The following is a 14,555-nucleotide window of genomic DNA, read 5'->3' on the forward strand; positions in this document are numbered from 1 at the left end:
AAACAAATAACTAAACGATACATATTGTTGAATTGTAGGTATCCTTGGTGTTGTATTCCAAGTTAGAAACATGATAACTTAATATATATATTTAATAAACCAACAAAACGTAACAATTAACATGCTAGCAGCCAGTCACGAAGATTAGCGAATGAACATCTATTAGCAGGGCTGATTGTGGTCCAGAAAAAAATCTGGATTTCCGGAATTTTCGCTAACAGTGATCCAGAAGTTTCCGGAGATCGATGGTCCAGACATTTAAAGAAATCATTGATCACAGAAGTTTCCGGAAATCAAATTTTCAAAGGTGGAACTTAAAAACACAGTTTATTTTATTTGTTTGTAAGGGCGAGCTGGAAAGATACTTTATAAGCTTATATTCATGATTAATATTCATTTTTTATCAGTAAATAGTTGTTATAATCGTGAACTCAAGAAAGAAAGACATACAGTGCACTCCCGATTATCCGGGTTAATCACCGGGACAGGTCGCACGGACAATCGAAAAACACGGATAATCCGAAAACTTCTTTAATTAAAGAAAAAATCAATATCAGTACAAAAAATATAAAAATTACTGACATCTGCATGCTGTATAACATCAAACTAGGAATTTTCCATATAAAAAAATGTGTAATGCGTCTTCGTCATATATCGATACACATGTTTTACGAACCGCAGTAATGTCACCGTAATCAAATCCTCCCATATAATCTAATAAAATTTCCACAGAGCAGCAGAATGAGAAATTGTATTTCCCTCATTTTCTGCATCAGTTACTATCATCACTATTTGATTTAACAACATAACGATGTCTTCATCTGTCAAATACTGGAAGTCAAGCTCACATGCATCACTTTGAAAAAAATCTGCAAAATTTTCTTCGTCAAGAATTTCGAAACCTCAGATTTCTTTTGCTTGTTCGAGAATACTGCAATCATATTTTTCTTGAACATCTGAAGAGGATAGTTCATCAAGCGATATGATCTTTCTCCAAGATCGTGATAAAGTGGACGATTTTACCCTTGACCATGCTGCTGATATTCCATATACTTCAATCCAATAACGAATATTGCTTCCAAAAATTTGGTAGTGTTACAACATCATGAATAAAAATTTTTTAATCTTGAAAATGTTTCTCTTTATATTTTTCATGTGACTCCGGAATGAGCACGGATAATCGAGAGTGTACTGTATTTGTAAATTTTAATTTCTTCTCCAGGTCATCATAGGTATGTGTAAATGGTATAGGTATGTGTAAAATTTTAAATCTATTTTAAGTAAACTAAGAAATATTGAGAAAAAGGAAGAGAAAAAACCTTGTTTAAATTTTTTTTTCAATTTAAACAGTTTTTTTTTTTTTAACTCGAGAAATTTTCCGGAATTTTGACTTGGGCTCACAATTACCCCTGTATTAGTCACGTGCTTATATACTCTCTGGAAAGGTAAGACAGCGCCGCTGTTCAGAAACTACAGGCTGTCGTCATTGACTCGTAGTAATGACGGAAGGTGACGTCGGCTGACATCACAACGCATCACAGTCGATCGTTCCACATCAGGTACATAGACAAACATATTAGGCTTTCTGACAGACCATCACGTGGAGTAGCATTCTCGTAGAAACAGTCTCAGCTTGCATAGAAATAATGTGGCAGAAGATGACCCATAGTTTGTCTATGTAAAGAACTCCCCATGTCATTCGTCTGGAGAGGTGGCGATTACGAGGTTTAACTATTTGAAGTAGGGTATTTGGGTCATTATTTATGGCAAGATTTGGGTCGGCGAGAGAAAAGGAGTCAGGGGAGCCTTAGACTTCGTGGCGAGGGGTGTTCTTTCTATAGACAAACTATAAATGAACAAGTGCGTAAATAAGTAAGTAGTGAGTCGGCAATGACCACCTGTTTGCATTTATTCAATGAACCTATTTACATGAACTGTATGCCAACAGCTAATTGCTTAACATCCATATTATATAAAACGCTAATACGTATGTATCAATAAAACCGATGATATTTCTTTTCTCGCGTTGGCAACAGTTTTCATTTTTCATTGATAGGCTTCGGCGAGCAAGAGCACGTAGTGAGCATCATATGTCTAATCGGGTGAATTCTCACCGAATTATCAAAAAAATTCTCACAAAATTATCTTCATCGTTTTACACATGGTTTTAGCCCTCTGGTGGGAAAGACTTTAAAACAAAACTTACAACAGTTACTTTTCTCAACAACTGAAATTTAGAATAGTGTGATTAAGAAAAATATGTGAACTGTTTGGTATTTTAAATTAATATTGAAATGCACAGGTTTAGAATTTTCTACAGTGAAAAGTTTTCGGAACTTCAGTGCTCAAAAAAGTATACAAAAGCTAGACGTTATAAGAACGTATCCAATGAGCGAGCAAAGCCAGCATCGGATTGCGAAGCAATCCGAAATGAACTGCGAAAGCAGTTCCGGGGGTCGGCGAGTGCCAGGGAGCAGGGGGCGAAGCCTCCTAGTTTACTATTAAAATATTAAAGAAAGTTACTTAAATATCCTACTCACTGTAGTTATTGTAGAGAAATATTTGGTAATGCCTTACTGTTGACGCTCATTGTGACCACACAGCCTCCAACAGGGTTTCCACGGTACCTGTAAAACTTTAGAAGTCTTTGAATTTTGTTGGAAAAATTTAGGGCCCCAAAAAGTTCTTAAATTCTGTGATAGGGCCCTGGGAAAGTTTTTGATTTTCTCAGAATAATTTTTGAAATAATAACTGAAACTCGAGCATGTGATTTCTCGTTTTCTTTCTTTCCTTTTTTTTTTTTTGAAAAAAAGAAGAAGAAAAACCTATCTTAATTTGTAATCCTGTGATAGGATTACAATATAAAGGAAGGGTGTGGAGAAACCAACAGTGAAAAGGAAATATTGAACAAAACAATACCTAGCATTAGCCATTTTTAACCATGTTTATAGAATGCACTAATTTTTAAAACACGTACGATTTCTTAAACTTTATTTTATTTGGTTATGTGTGAAAATAAAAAGGTTCTATTTATATTCGAAGAGAATGGAAAGTGCTTATCAAAATTACGATATTTTTTTTTTTTTTAATACCGAAAATCTGGTAATTTCTGATTATGCATTTTATAATGCTATCAAATTTGAAATCTTAAAGAAATTTCAACTCAAACATTTTTGAAAAGCTCCAATGAGTAAGCAAACATAAGATATATACATTTTTTTTTCTTCCACGTTTTTTTCTCTCTAGATTATCGTTCACCTTGTTAAGAAAATCTGAATCTCTAGCAAATAATTATCACTTTTGTGCATAGTCTTAGTTACCGTTCGATATACAGTATTTCTTCAAATTTTAAATATAATCGTCGTTAATTTTCTGATTATGACGGATAAATGTTATTAATACTTAACCTATTCATTTTTTTTAATAAGGATCAATAGTTTTTTAACAATTAGGTACTAGGATTTTTAACATTTGTATATACGCGATTTAAAAATAACGCATCGTGAATCGTATTCACAAAATTGAAAAAATCAACCTTTGCTATTTATGATCTATTCTACAGAAAAAAAAGTTGTTAAATCTTAATTTGTTATCTGCAAAATATCGTACTACAAAAGATTTTATTATGTTCAAAATACATTTTACATATTCTGAAGTAACAAAAAAAAATATATGTTTTCGAAATTGATATAGATATGCTAAATATTATTTCTCAATTAATTCTAATAGGCTTCATTAAATTGTTCCTGAAACGTTTTACTGGTGCCAGTTTTTAGAAGCTTGCAAGTATGCCTAGGTTAATTGGAAATTTTTCTATAATCTTAAAAGCTGATTTAAACAACAATGTAACTATCAAACCATCGCTGTGGACTACTCGTATTAAAAAAAATGCTTGAACTATTAATCAATGTAATAAAATCTGGTTAACAATGTTCTTTCAACATATTAATTATTACTCAGTAGATCCTTGACAAATTTGATTTTAGGTCCCTTAATTTTTTTTTTTCTTTTCAAATTGATTGGGAACCCTGGGCTTTGCACAACCACCAGAAGAGGCATTAGCAACCTCTACTGTAAAAAATAATTAGGTTTAAATTTGATTCCAATGAACTCTGGAACTAAACCTTTGTTTTCGCAATAAAAAATTTTTAAATCTTATAATTGAGTTATCTTAAATTTTTATGTAAGAATCTGTCGTCAAGAAGTAAAAATAATAGCCTATCAATCTAAAACCTCCAGAGAAAAAAAAGAATTGTTACATTGGAACAAAACGAGTTATTAATAGTTTCCAAATATTTAAATTTCAAGTTAGGAGTAAGTTCTTCAATCTTATTAAAGACTCAAAAAAAAAAAAAAAAAAAAAAAAAAAAAAAAAAAAAAAAAAAAAAAAAAAAAAAAAAAAAAAAAAAAANTTTTTTAAAAAAAAATTGTTTTTTTCAAACCTTGAAACAGGCTTTATACTTTTTTCTTATTCAGTACCAATGTAAGATTTATACTAATTTGATAAATATGCTTTCTTAAAAAAATATTTTAGCAATTTTTTTTTTAAATATGGAGAAAATGAGTTATATAAATAGACATAGTAAAAATTTCTTAAAAAAATATTTTTATTGAAATATTACAAACAAATATCAAAACAATCGTAAAAAAAAATTATGTATAATATGATTGTGATAATAACAGAATATATGATGATGATGTAAAATTCTTTGCTTATATGGTGATTGTTATAAGATGAGTTAAAATTCTTTGCTTATGACATGGAAATAAAAACTAATAGTAATTCATTCATAGATAACATAATATAAAACATTAATCATTGATTTAAAATGTATTTCTCAATCTCATCGACATCGTGCGCAATATCTTTTTGATCCACTAAATTACCATGGTCACACGTCACTTCAGAGTTAGTTATAAGCAATGCATTCCAGCCAGCAGCTTTCGCCGCCAAGTAATCTAATTTAACATTATCGCCCACGTGAATGGCGTCTGACGATTCAACACCGGGAATTTGATCGAGAGCCATATCGAAGATTTTCTTTTCAGGTTTGGCAGTCTGTACGACGTATGATGCAAGAATAAAACTAAAATAGGATTTCAAACCAGTTGAAGATAGGACACACTCTAGACGCTCATCAAAGTTTGAGATGACACCCAGAATCGCATCACTTTTATTTAGGTTCTCCAATAACTTTGCAGCACCAGGCAACACTTTCCAGCACGTTTCAGTCTTGTAAATTTCATACAAGTGACCAGAAATCGAATCCAATTGCTCGTGCGTTATTTGGCAGTTTTCGGCGTAAAACACCCTCCTCACCATTTCTTTCCACCAGAACTGTGACGTCAGTCCGGTACTTCGTCCGTAATTTGGATGATCTGAGTTCATGACCTTCCAATTGTGCAGAAAAGCGGCCGTTAACAGTTTTGGATCTCTTTCGACTCCGTAAATACGACCTATTTTTGCATATTGTTCACCCACTGGAAGCTGAAATTTGAGTAGAGTGTTGGTGATATCAAATGTGCAGAGCTTGAAATGAGAACGCATGATAGAAACCTGCCAATTAAAATGAGAAGAACACATTGTATCATTTCAGCATTTCTTTTTAATAGCAAGTCAGATAAATAAAAATAAATATGGATTAAATAATTAAAACTCTATTAGGTGTAGTTGGAATATAATGAATTGATCATTAAGTAAAACATTTACTCAGTTTACCACTCCTTAAGTACCAGTGGCATAGCTTTAATATAGGTTCGAGGGGGGTTATTGGTTATCTCCCTCTGTTGTTGTCGTCGTCGTCGATCATTGAGACAGATGGGGTACGATTCCTCTTTTTTTTCATGTGGCGCCATCTATGGCCAAGAATTCGACTTCTGTCACACTCGTTTATAGGGTGGACCCATTCATACATCCACAGATTGTAATTTTGACCTCAACCAGAGAATGATCCATCTCCAATGAAGTACCCCAAGAGGTATAATTTGTTATGGGAACATAGAGGACTTTGTGACCCGTTAGATTTAGCGTGCACCAGTCACCATTTACTACAGGGGGAATTTTTGGCTGGCTGGATTCGAATTTTCGTTCTCACGAGCGTGAGTCCTGCCAACCAGGATATCCCGGTCCTATCTCCTAATATATATATATATTGTAAACGTTTAAATTACAAAAAATTAGATTTTTTATGTCCATATCCTAGTTACAAGATAATAATCAAGTAATATATATAATTTCGGAGAGGGTTTTGCCCCCAAACTCTCCCCAAAACTACACCACCCCTAAAGAATCTTGATGATATAGTATTCAATTCCCATATCAATTTAGAGAGGAAAAATGTGTTAAATAATTTTTTTTATGAAATTGATAATTCAAGAATCTTAAATATTATATTGATATTTCATAAATTTAAAAATTGTGTATGAAGCAGTATAAACAAAAAAAGTAGCATGAAAAAATTAGTGATTAACTTTAAACGCATTTTACTTGAATGAAACTTTTTTGAATTAGTGGGACCTAATAAATGCTAACAGTAACCTTTTTTTTTTAACAAAAAAAGAACAAATCACATAAGCGGTCGTTGATAAACAAATAATTTTTTTTAAATCATTGATACATTTTTATGGTTTAAGTCTAAATTTTTGAATGTTTATTTTGAATGCATAATTTGAATGTTTTGTTCAAAGTGCAAAAATTTTGTTGTTTAGTTTATCAATAACATTATTTCATAAACAAAAAGGTTTTTTTGTTTTTGATTTTCAATGATCACACATTCACAGATTACACATTTAGGAAGATGTTCACATTACCTGGTGTTTACAAGATGTTAGTGATCAAATATTTTTTCAATCATTTAACAAGAAAGTATAATTTCAATTACTTAATTCTGAAAAATTATTTAATTAATAATTTTCTGGCTGTTACACGCATATCCTCCTTAAATGATTGGATAACCATAGGCTTATGGAATAAATCTTTGTCTCTTTTAGAAAATTTTGAAAGGTTTAAATTCAGAAAATATTAAAAGGATCTAGGCAACCAATTCTTGTTACCGCAACAAAAAACAGGGTACAGTGATCTAATCTTTTGACTATCTTTGCATCAAAAAGGGAAAAATTAACCTGATATGTACCTTTTTTCATACACAATTACTATATATCTACTTCATGCATTACTTTATACTTCATCTACACAGTTACTATAAAATCTACTTTTTAGAAGAAAAAACTAAATAGCTCTCTTATTTCAAGATAGTCAGACTTAAAAATTCGAATATCTCTACTCAGTTGTTAGTATTATTATTTAAGTTTGGCAACAATCAAATATAAAATTTCAAACAGAAGTAATTTTAATGATAATTGGGTGAAAAGTGAAATTTAGCTAATTTTTCAGAATAGGGCTTTATAAGTATGATTCACATTTCTTGACTTAATAAATATGGACAATTTTTGATTTAATACCACATTTTGTAACATAAATCATAAGTTTCACAATCTTTCTTAAAAATAATTTTATAATGTAATCTGATTATCTATATGCATATTGTTTTTAACAAAACACAACACTGATCTTAGAAAATTAGAGAATTTTTTTTAAAAAATCGATGCTAGATAAAATAAGTGTTTTGCTTCTCATCATTGGGAGCAAATTTGACAAACAATAATTACTTCGTGTAACACTGGACAATATTGGATGTCCTAAATAATGCAACAAATCAATAAAATACTTAAAATGAAAGGTCGAATAATTCAAAATAATTTACAAAAATGCTAAATTATTATGAAAAAAAAGTTTTTTACCATTACCTTCAAAATAAAATTAAGCTTCAAACGAATTCTTCTTCTGATTTTATTTTCAACTCCATTTCATCACTTCACACATAAGTATTTTAATTACTTAACTAACGATTGACATTGAGAGAAAAATAAAATATTTATTGAAGATAAACACTTTAGATAAGATCTCATTCTGTGCATCTTGATGTTTTGCAATTTTGTTTATAATTTCTCTTCTTGTAATGTTGGCTTGTCTGGGTCAAAGTTGAGGAATTGTTTGTTTATTTATATATCGGTAGGTGTTATGAAGTCAGCTGAGAGTTAATAGCTTCTGACTACTTCTTTTTGCATCAAAATAGCAAGATGGGTAAATGAATAAATAAAGTAAAAGCAATAAACTCAAATTATTGATGAATATTTTAATCTCTAAAAGCATATTTTAATTTAAAAATATTTGTTTTTTCAAAATATATCTTTTAAATGACATTTTTAAGAGAACTCAAATTGTATGTGCACGCTTTAAACTCGAAGAAATTTAGCGGAAGAATAAATTAAGCATAATTTGAAGTGAAGTAATCAAATTAATTTGTTTGACTTTTAAGGATCATAGGAAAAAAAGATACAATTAGGATATACACCTCATTGAGTATGCACACAATTCTTTCTGTTTCTTATGATTTTTTAAATGATGATTATGGGCCTATTATTTCAGTTAGAAAGTTTTACTTTTATTTTAAATGACATGTATTTAGAAATCAATACGTCATACAAATTATCTGTTGCATTGTTCCTCCCCTTCTTAAAAAGAAAATCCTGTACCGCAAAATTGTAGCATTATTAATTGTAATATTATACATAAATTAATAATACAGAAACGAAGTAAAGTGTTAAATAAAAACTTAGCATTTAACATACATTATAACTTTAATTTATAATATTTACTTTAATTTTCGTTATAATTTGCTTCAAAGATGCGCTAGAAGTTCTGTTTATAATTAAGATTAGATAATTTAGTGAATTTTGTAGTACATAAATGTTTGTCAGAAGCAGTTTTGTAAATTATGTATTTTGATTGCAACAACAATGAAAATATTTGAAAGGAAATGTTTAAATGCACTTCTTTCATTCTTTTCTCATGAAAACTCTGATTTGCAATAATATGCTTATTTAGCTGTTAATTTTATAAAAGCTTATCTATTGTAATTCAGATATAATAAATGAAAAAAGTTTTCATGAGTAATTTTTCAATGTCTTCCAATAAACTGAAAGTTAATAAAGATTGGCAATTTTTTTTTCTTCAAAATATACTGAAATCACTTAGTTCAATCTTCCAAAGAATTTATATTTTAAATTTTTAACTGAAAAAGCTAACATTACTTTTAATTTCTAGGTGATAGGTTAAGTGGTACCTTTGTTGATTACTCAAAAGTCTGACAGCAAATGTAAAACAATTTTTGCAACAAAGCAAAAAAAATTAAAGTGTACTTTGAATTCAATTTTGATACATTAAAAGCAAAAAACATTTGCAAAATTATATCTCTTTCAAAAGTTGCCTAAACTGAGCACGTTAATATGATATTTTGTATTGCCCTTTTTAAGCAAGATTTGTTTTTTTAAACCAGTTTTGATATAAACCAAACTATTTATTTATGTTTTATTATATATATCTGTAATGGAAGAAAAAAAAATTTATTATAAAATTTAAAAGCACTTTTGACTTTTATACAACTTTGTTCAAAGTTTTTATTGATTTTTACAGCCTTAAAATTTATTGTTATGTATTACTGCATTTAATTTGTAACTTTAACTTAGTAAAAATACGTATGTACTTTTTGTGTATTACAGCATTAGTTACAGTATTTAAAAACTTAATTTTTTTTTATTTTATTTTTCATATTGTAAACTGAGTACAATCTGAAGATTTAATGTTGTTACATTTATGTATACAGACTTATATAAAATTAAAAACTTAATGTGAACATAAAATCTCTGTTGAAGAACTTTGTGCTAGCAGTTTTGCTAAAATTTGCTTAAAAATCATTGATTTTTTTTTTTTAAAGAATGTTTCAATGTTTACAAGATTCAATTTTGATTCATACCACAGGGATGAGTTTGGTAAAAAAACCAAGAATGCTGAAAATAGAAATCCAAAAATTTAATGTGTCAAAAAATACCTAAAATTTGAGCAAGAAAAAAGTAAAGTGTATGTAGAAGGATTTATTCTAAAAATTTTATTAACATATATATAAATATGGAGGCAAGATTATATATATTTATTTCAATTGTGTAAATGTGAATATCAATGTGTGATTTTTAAATCACACAAATACAAATCTAAATATATTTAATTTTAAAATGTTGTAAATATAAATGTTGATGTTTAATTTTAAAATTATGTGAATAGAAATTCAAATGTATAATTTTTAAGTCATTTGAACACGAATTACCTATAATAGTGGGTTTAAAATCATGCGAATAGGAATTGCAATATTTCATATAAAGTAGGAATGTAACGAATAGTGATTTGGCTGAATAGCAAAATTTTAAAAAAAAATCATTAATAAATATTTTTTATACATACATAAATTAAGTCATTGATAAAAATTAATTAAAACTTAGCTATATTATTGGTATGAGGTAAAGAGGGAAAAAACTATAATAGTTATCCATTAGAAATATTTAAGATAAATAAACTAATAGCTATGAAAAATGAAGTTGTAAAGTTGAGAAAAAAGGAAATGAGAAATTGAAAAAAAAATCTTCTTAGTTCATAAAATAGAACTTTAATACAAAAAATATTTTTTTGAAAAGGAAGTATCCCTAAAACGGTAATTTTGTCAATCAGAAACTTTTTTAAAAATTACGCACTATCAGAATAGCACCCATAAAAACAAAAAATTATGTGTAGAAGCAAAACAAAAAATAAACATTAATCTTCATTTTCGAAAAATTTTTTTAAGGCTGAACATTTGTTTACCAATTTCTGTATTTTCATTCTTAAACAAAAAATTTAATGCTAAAAATCTCGAGCTAATTTTTTTACATTGCCGTATTTTGTTTTTACAAAAAAAGTGACAATAAAAAATAACGTTCATTAGAAACGCTCTTTAAAAAATGCTTTATTAAAATAAAAGCACCGATAAAAAGGAAAGCTAATAGAAAAAAGCAAGAAATTTTTTTTTCTTACTTCAAATATTAATTACACATTGAAAATTGCAGTTTTCTATGTTACTGGTTTTTACCATACAAAGAAAAATAGGGGGGGGGCAATGAAACCTATCAGAAACACTCTGATAAAATGCTGCATTATAGTAGAAACAGAAAAGCAGCAAAATTGAAACAAACAAAAAACCTTCTCAATCATTATAACAAAAGGTTTTGAAATGGTAGACTAAATTAACTGGAATGAATATATTTGAAGCAAAAATTCATGGTTCAGCTTAAAGTAATCAAGTTTCAAATTTATTTTTTCCACATTTCTTTCAGAACATAAATTTATTAGCAAACTGTGTGCAAATTTTAGAATTTAACAAAAATGTGTAAAAGCTATTTCTTATGTATAGTAAAAAAGCAGGATTTTTTATTATTCTATATTAAATTTATTCAAATTCTAAAAAAAAGGGGGAAAAAACTTGGTTGAAAAATATTTTGCCCAATATTTGGCTCAACATTCGGCCGACTGCATCTTCAGCAAAAGGGCTGATAAGGCCGAATACCAAATAGTGGCCAAATATTTCATTGCATTCCTATTATAAAATGGTGAAAATAAAGAACACAGTGTGCAGTCTTAAATCGCGTAAATACAAATTTGCTATGTGTGGCTTTAAATCATGTGAATGTAATTTTAAATTGCATTTGCCTAATTAGGGAAGAATGTTTGAACAAATATCTTTTTTATTTGGGGGGGGGGGGGGNTTGACAAAGATGAGATTTCTTTGAAAAGGCTGAGTTTTCTTTTTTTAATTAATTGAAAAAAGTGGAAAAAAACTAATCCTTGAAAATCTAATGCAATGACGTAATCATGGGAAAAGTACATCTGCATGAAGTAGGGGGGAAAAATTCATACATCAATCTCAGCCAGATTGACCTGCATGTTAGGATAAGGAAATTATTACCACTTTTCTTTTTTAGTAATTCTTAAAACACACGTTCATGTATATTATACATTACATATCTGTATATATATACATGTGTATAAAAAGTAATTATCAAAAAAGATTTTCTAGCAAAAAGCATCATTGCAGTAAAATTTTACCAATTCCTAGTTGAAAAATACTATTTTCAAAACCACATTTTATTTTAATATTGCTAATATATATCTGAATCTTTAAGTATATACAGTATTAAATAGAAATCATCCTAATATCACATAAAAAAGCTGTTTAAAGACAAATTTAGATTGCCTTTTCCTCAGGTGTTATTTGTAATTACTATTAGTCAAATTGCAGTTTTGATAAGGTATAACACAATTGATTTTGTGTTTTTTTATTTTTTCCAGTTTTTTAGTAATTAATAAAAATATATTTTTCTGCTTTCAATAAATTTTAATCATACATTTGTTATTTTTATGTACTATTAATATGATATAATTTTAATATGGTACTATAGTTTGAAATGTATTGTTATGATTTATTTTTAATGATATTTCAACTATTTTTCTACGATTTATAATTTTTTTTCTTTAAGTACCTATTTTAAGCAAAATTTAATTTGATTTTTTTTTAAATTTTAAATAAATACATAAATACAATAATTATCATAAACCTGCTTTCAAGAGATTCCTAAATAAATGTTTGAAATTTTATTTTCAATGGATAAAAATGTCCAAGTTATGTTATTAATACCAAGTTATGGGTTTTGTATTATATCCAAGTCATATAGCTTAAATGCACATGGTTTTCAGTTAATAATTATTGTTTTTTTTTTTTTTCAGGCAATAAGTTTGAGATGTTAAAAGATTGTTGAAATTTCAGTTTATTTATCTGGTCATGTCTACTCCTTTAACTACTAAGAGGTAATATAATGTATTATAAATTAATGTTTGCTGTGTAAATGTGTGTCATTGGTTAAATTTATTAGTATATTTTCTTATACTTTCGCCAGTTGTTATTAGATATATTTCATTGCATATAAAATGTTTTATTTCTCAACATGTGAAAATAATCTAGTGAACAATAAGTATTTATTTCATATACACATCTCTAAATCTCATTTTCTCAACTTCAGTCACATTTCAATTATCCTTTTTATTAGTATATTATCTCCTTTATAAAAGTTATTTTTAAGTAGATTAATAATTTTATGGTTAAACTATAATTCACATTGTGTTAAAAGTTTTTTTTATTTATATTAAGACTAGAAATTTGACCCCAAACCCATTAACTGTAGTCTTTCAGCCCAATACATTAAAGCAGTAGGAAATAAAAGAGTTTAATACAATGCATTTGTCATTATGCTTAACATTCCTAAGTTGTCCAGATTCACTAAGACTGCTAACCGGAAAGTTCTTAAGACCAAATTTAAAAAGATGGACATTCAAGCTAGATAAAAAACCAAATAATGCTACAGGAAGAGGAAAATCTGAAACAGCGGGCTTTGACCTCATTGAGACCCTCCCAGGTCTTTCCCTTAGCTTTGTTTAAAAGATTAGTGGTAAACCTCCTCTTGAATTCAAATCTAATCGGGAGTTTTACTGTATTGAAAAATGTTTGATTGTAAGTTTTAATAGAGTAACAAATAAAAGTATCTTTCTGTGCTAAAAAAATCTGCGTTTTCATTTCCCTCTATATCACAACAAGCACTCGAGGTATTTGTGTTTAAATTCAAAATGTAAAAATAGTATAAAGAAATTTTTTTTTTATCCAAAGTGCGTCTTGGAGCTATGCTCTTATTTGCTTTTGTATATTATGATCTGGCATTGCACATTACAAGTGCAAAAGCAGGGCTGTATCTAGTGTTCTATAATAAGACTTCGGATGATTGTAAATGTTCTGCAGGCATTAATCAAATTAAAAATTTAAAAATTAAAAAAAACATTGACTCATCAAATTGTTTTTAGAAATAATTAAGATCAAAAAATAATCTGCTTTTGTTTTAAAGTAATTTTTAATTTCTGTCCTGTTGATAAAATTTAATTGGCATCCTTTAAAGATCTTTTAAGTGTTGATAATTTTTGTGGCATTTGTTACATATACCTTGGCTGCTTGGGGCACATATGAGCATGTATTTTAAAATTTATACTTAAGGGAATTCAATAAGTATTGTCAAACATTGTTGGGACCATGAGCTCAGATTTAATTACAAAATTCTCTCCACCCCTGTCAGATCAACTCGTTTCATTTTGCTTAGAAATGTATCCTGACCTGCTTTGCATCTTTTGATCAGCCCCATTCCCCTCTATTATATTCATTTCTCTATTTTTCCCACTTTTCTTTTCATTTTTTTGTTTTTTTTGTTTTTGTGTTTTTGTTAGCAGCTTCATGTTTGAATCTCATCATTCATCTCTGGTGGGTACTGAGAATAAGTGCATGAAAGCTTTTCAAAACTTTTTCCACCCTATATATATTTGTGAATCAAAGTTTTTCCATCGATGAATATAAATTATTATCCGCTAAAAAAATTAGAGAGAGAACTAATGACTTTAATTTGCAAACAGTCATATTCTACACCCCAGTTTGAGGTGTGTAGGAAATATATTATGAGATCTCACTGTTGCTAACCATAATTGCTGTTGCTTCAAAAATTTCCTTGCTGACACTTTGAACTCTCATACATTGTAG

At 28.4% G+C, this 14,555-nt stretch overlaps 2 protein-coding genes across 2 annotated transcripts in view; one reads left to right on the forward strand and one right to left on the reverse strand.

Annotated features, from left to right (window-relative positions):
• Window positions 1–4,589: 4,589 nt before the first annotated feature.
• LOC107455747 (rhythmically expressed gene 2 protein) lies at window positions 4,590–8,111 on the reverse strand. The gene is made up of 2 exons (XM_016073429.3): window positions 7,807–8,111; window positions 4,590–5,557 (listed from the first exon to the last, which is right to left on the reverse strand). The coding sequence occupies exon 2, from the start codon at window positions 5,546–5,548 to the stop codon at window positions 4,817–4,819; it is 732 nt and encodes a 243-aa protein (XP_015928915.1). The 5' UTR covers window positions 5,549–5,557; window positions 7,807–8,111; the 3' UTR covers window positions 4,590–4,816.
• Window positions 8,112–8,245: 134 nt separating this feature from the next.
• LOC107455744 (HCLS1-binding protein 3) overlaps window positions 8,246–14,555 on the forward strand; it is a 37,576-nt gene continuing 31,266 nt past the window's right edge. Inside the window, exons 1-2 of the mRNA XM_016073425.4 lie at window positions 8,246–8,422; window positions 12,710–12,790. Of these exons, the coding sequence (XP_015928911.2) occupies window positions 12,765–12,790 (26 nt within the window). The 5' untranslated portion in view covers window positions 8,246–8,422; window positions 12,710–12,764. The remainder of the gene's footprint in view (window positions 8,423–12,709; window positions 12,791–14,555) is intronic.

The sequence above is a fragment of the Parasteatoda tepidariorum genome, chromosome 2 (genome assembly GCF_043381705.1).
Source record: "Parasteatoda tepidariorum isolate YZ-2023 chromosome 2, CAS_Ptep_4.0, whole genome shotgun sequence".
Classification (NCBI taxonomy): Eukaryota; Metazoa; Arthropoda; class Arachnida; order Araneae; family Theridiidae; genus Parasteatoda; species Parasteatoda tepidariorum.

Bases quoted from the DNA above. Each gene is read 5' to 3' on its own strand.
- LOC107455747 (XM_016073429.3), bottom strand. From the start codon at position 5,548: ATGCGTTCTCATTTCAAGCTCTGCACATTTGATATCACCAACACTCTA.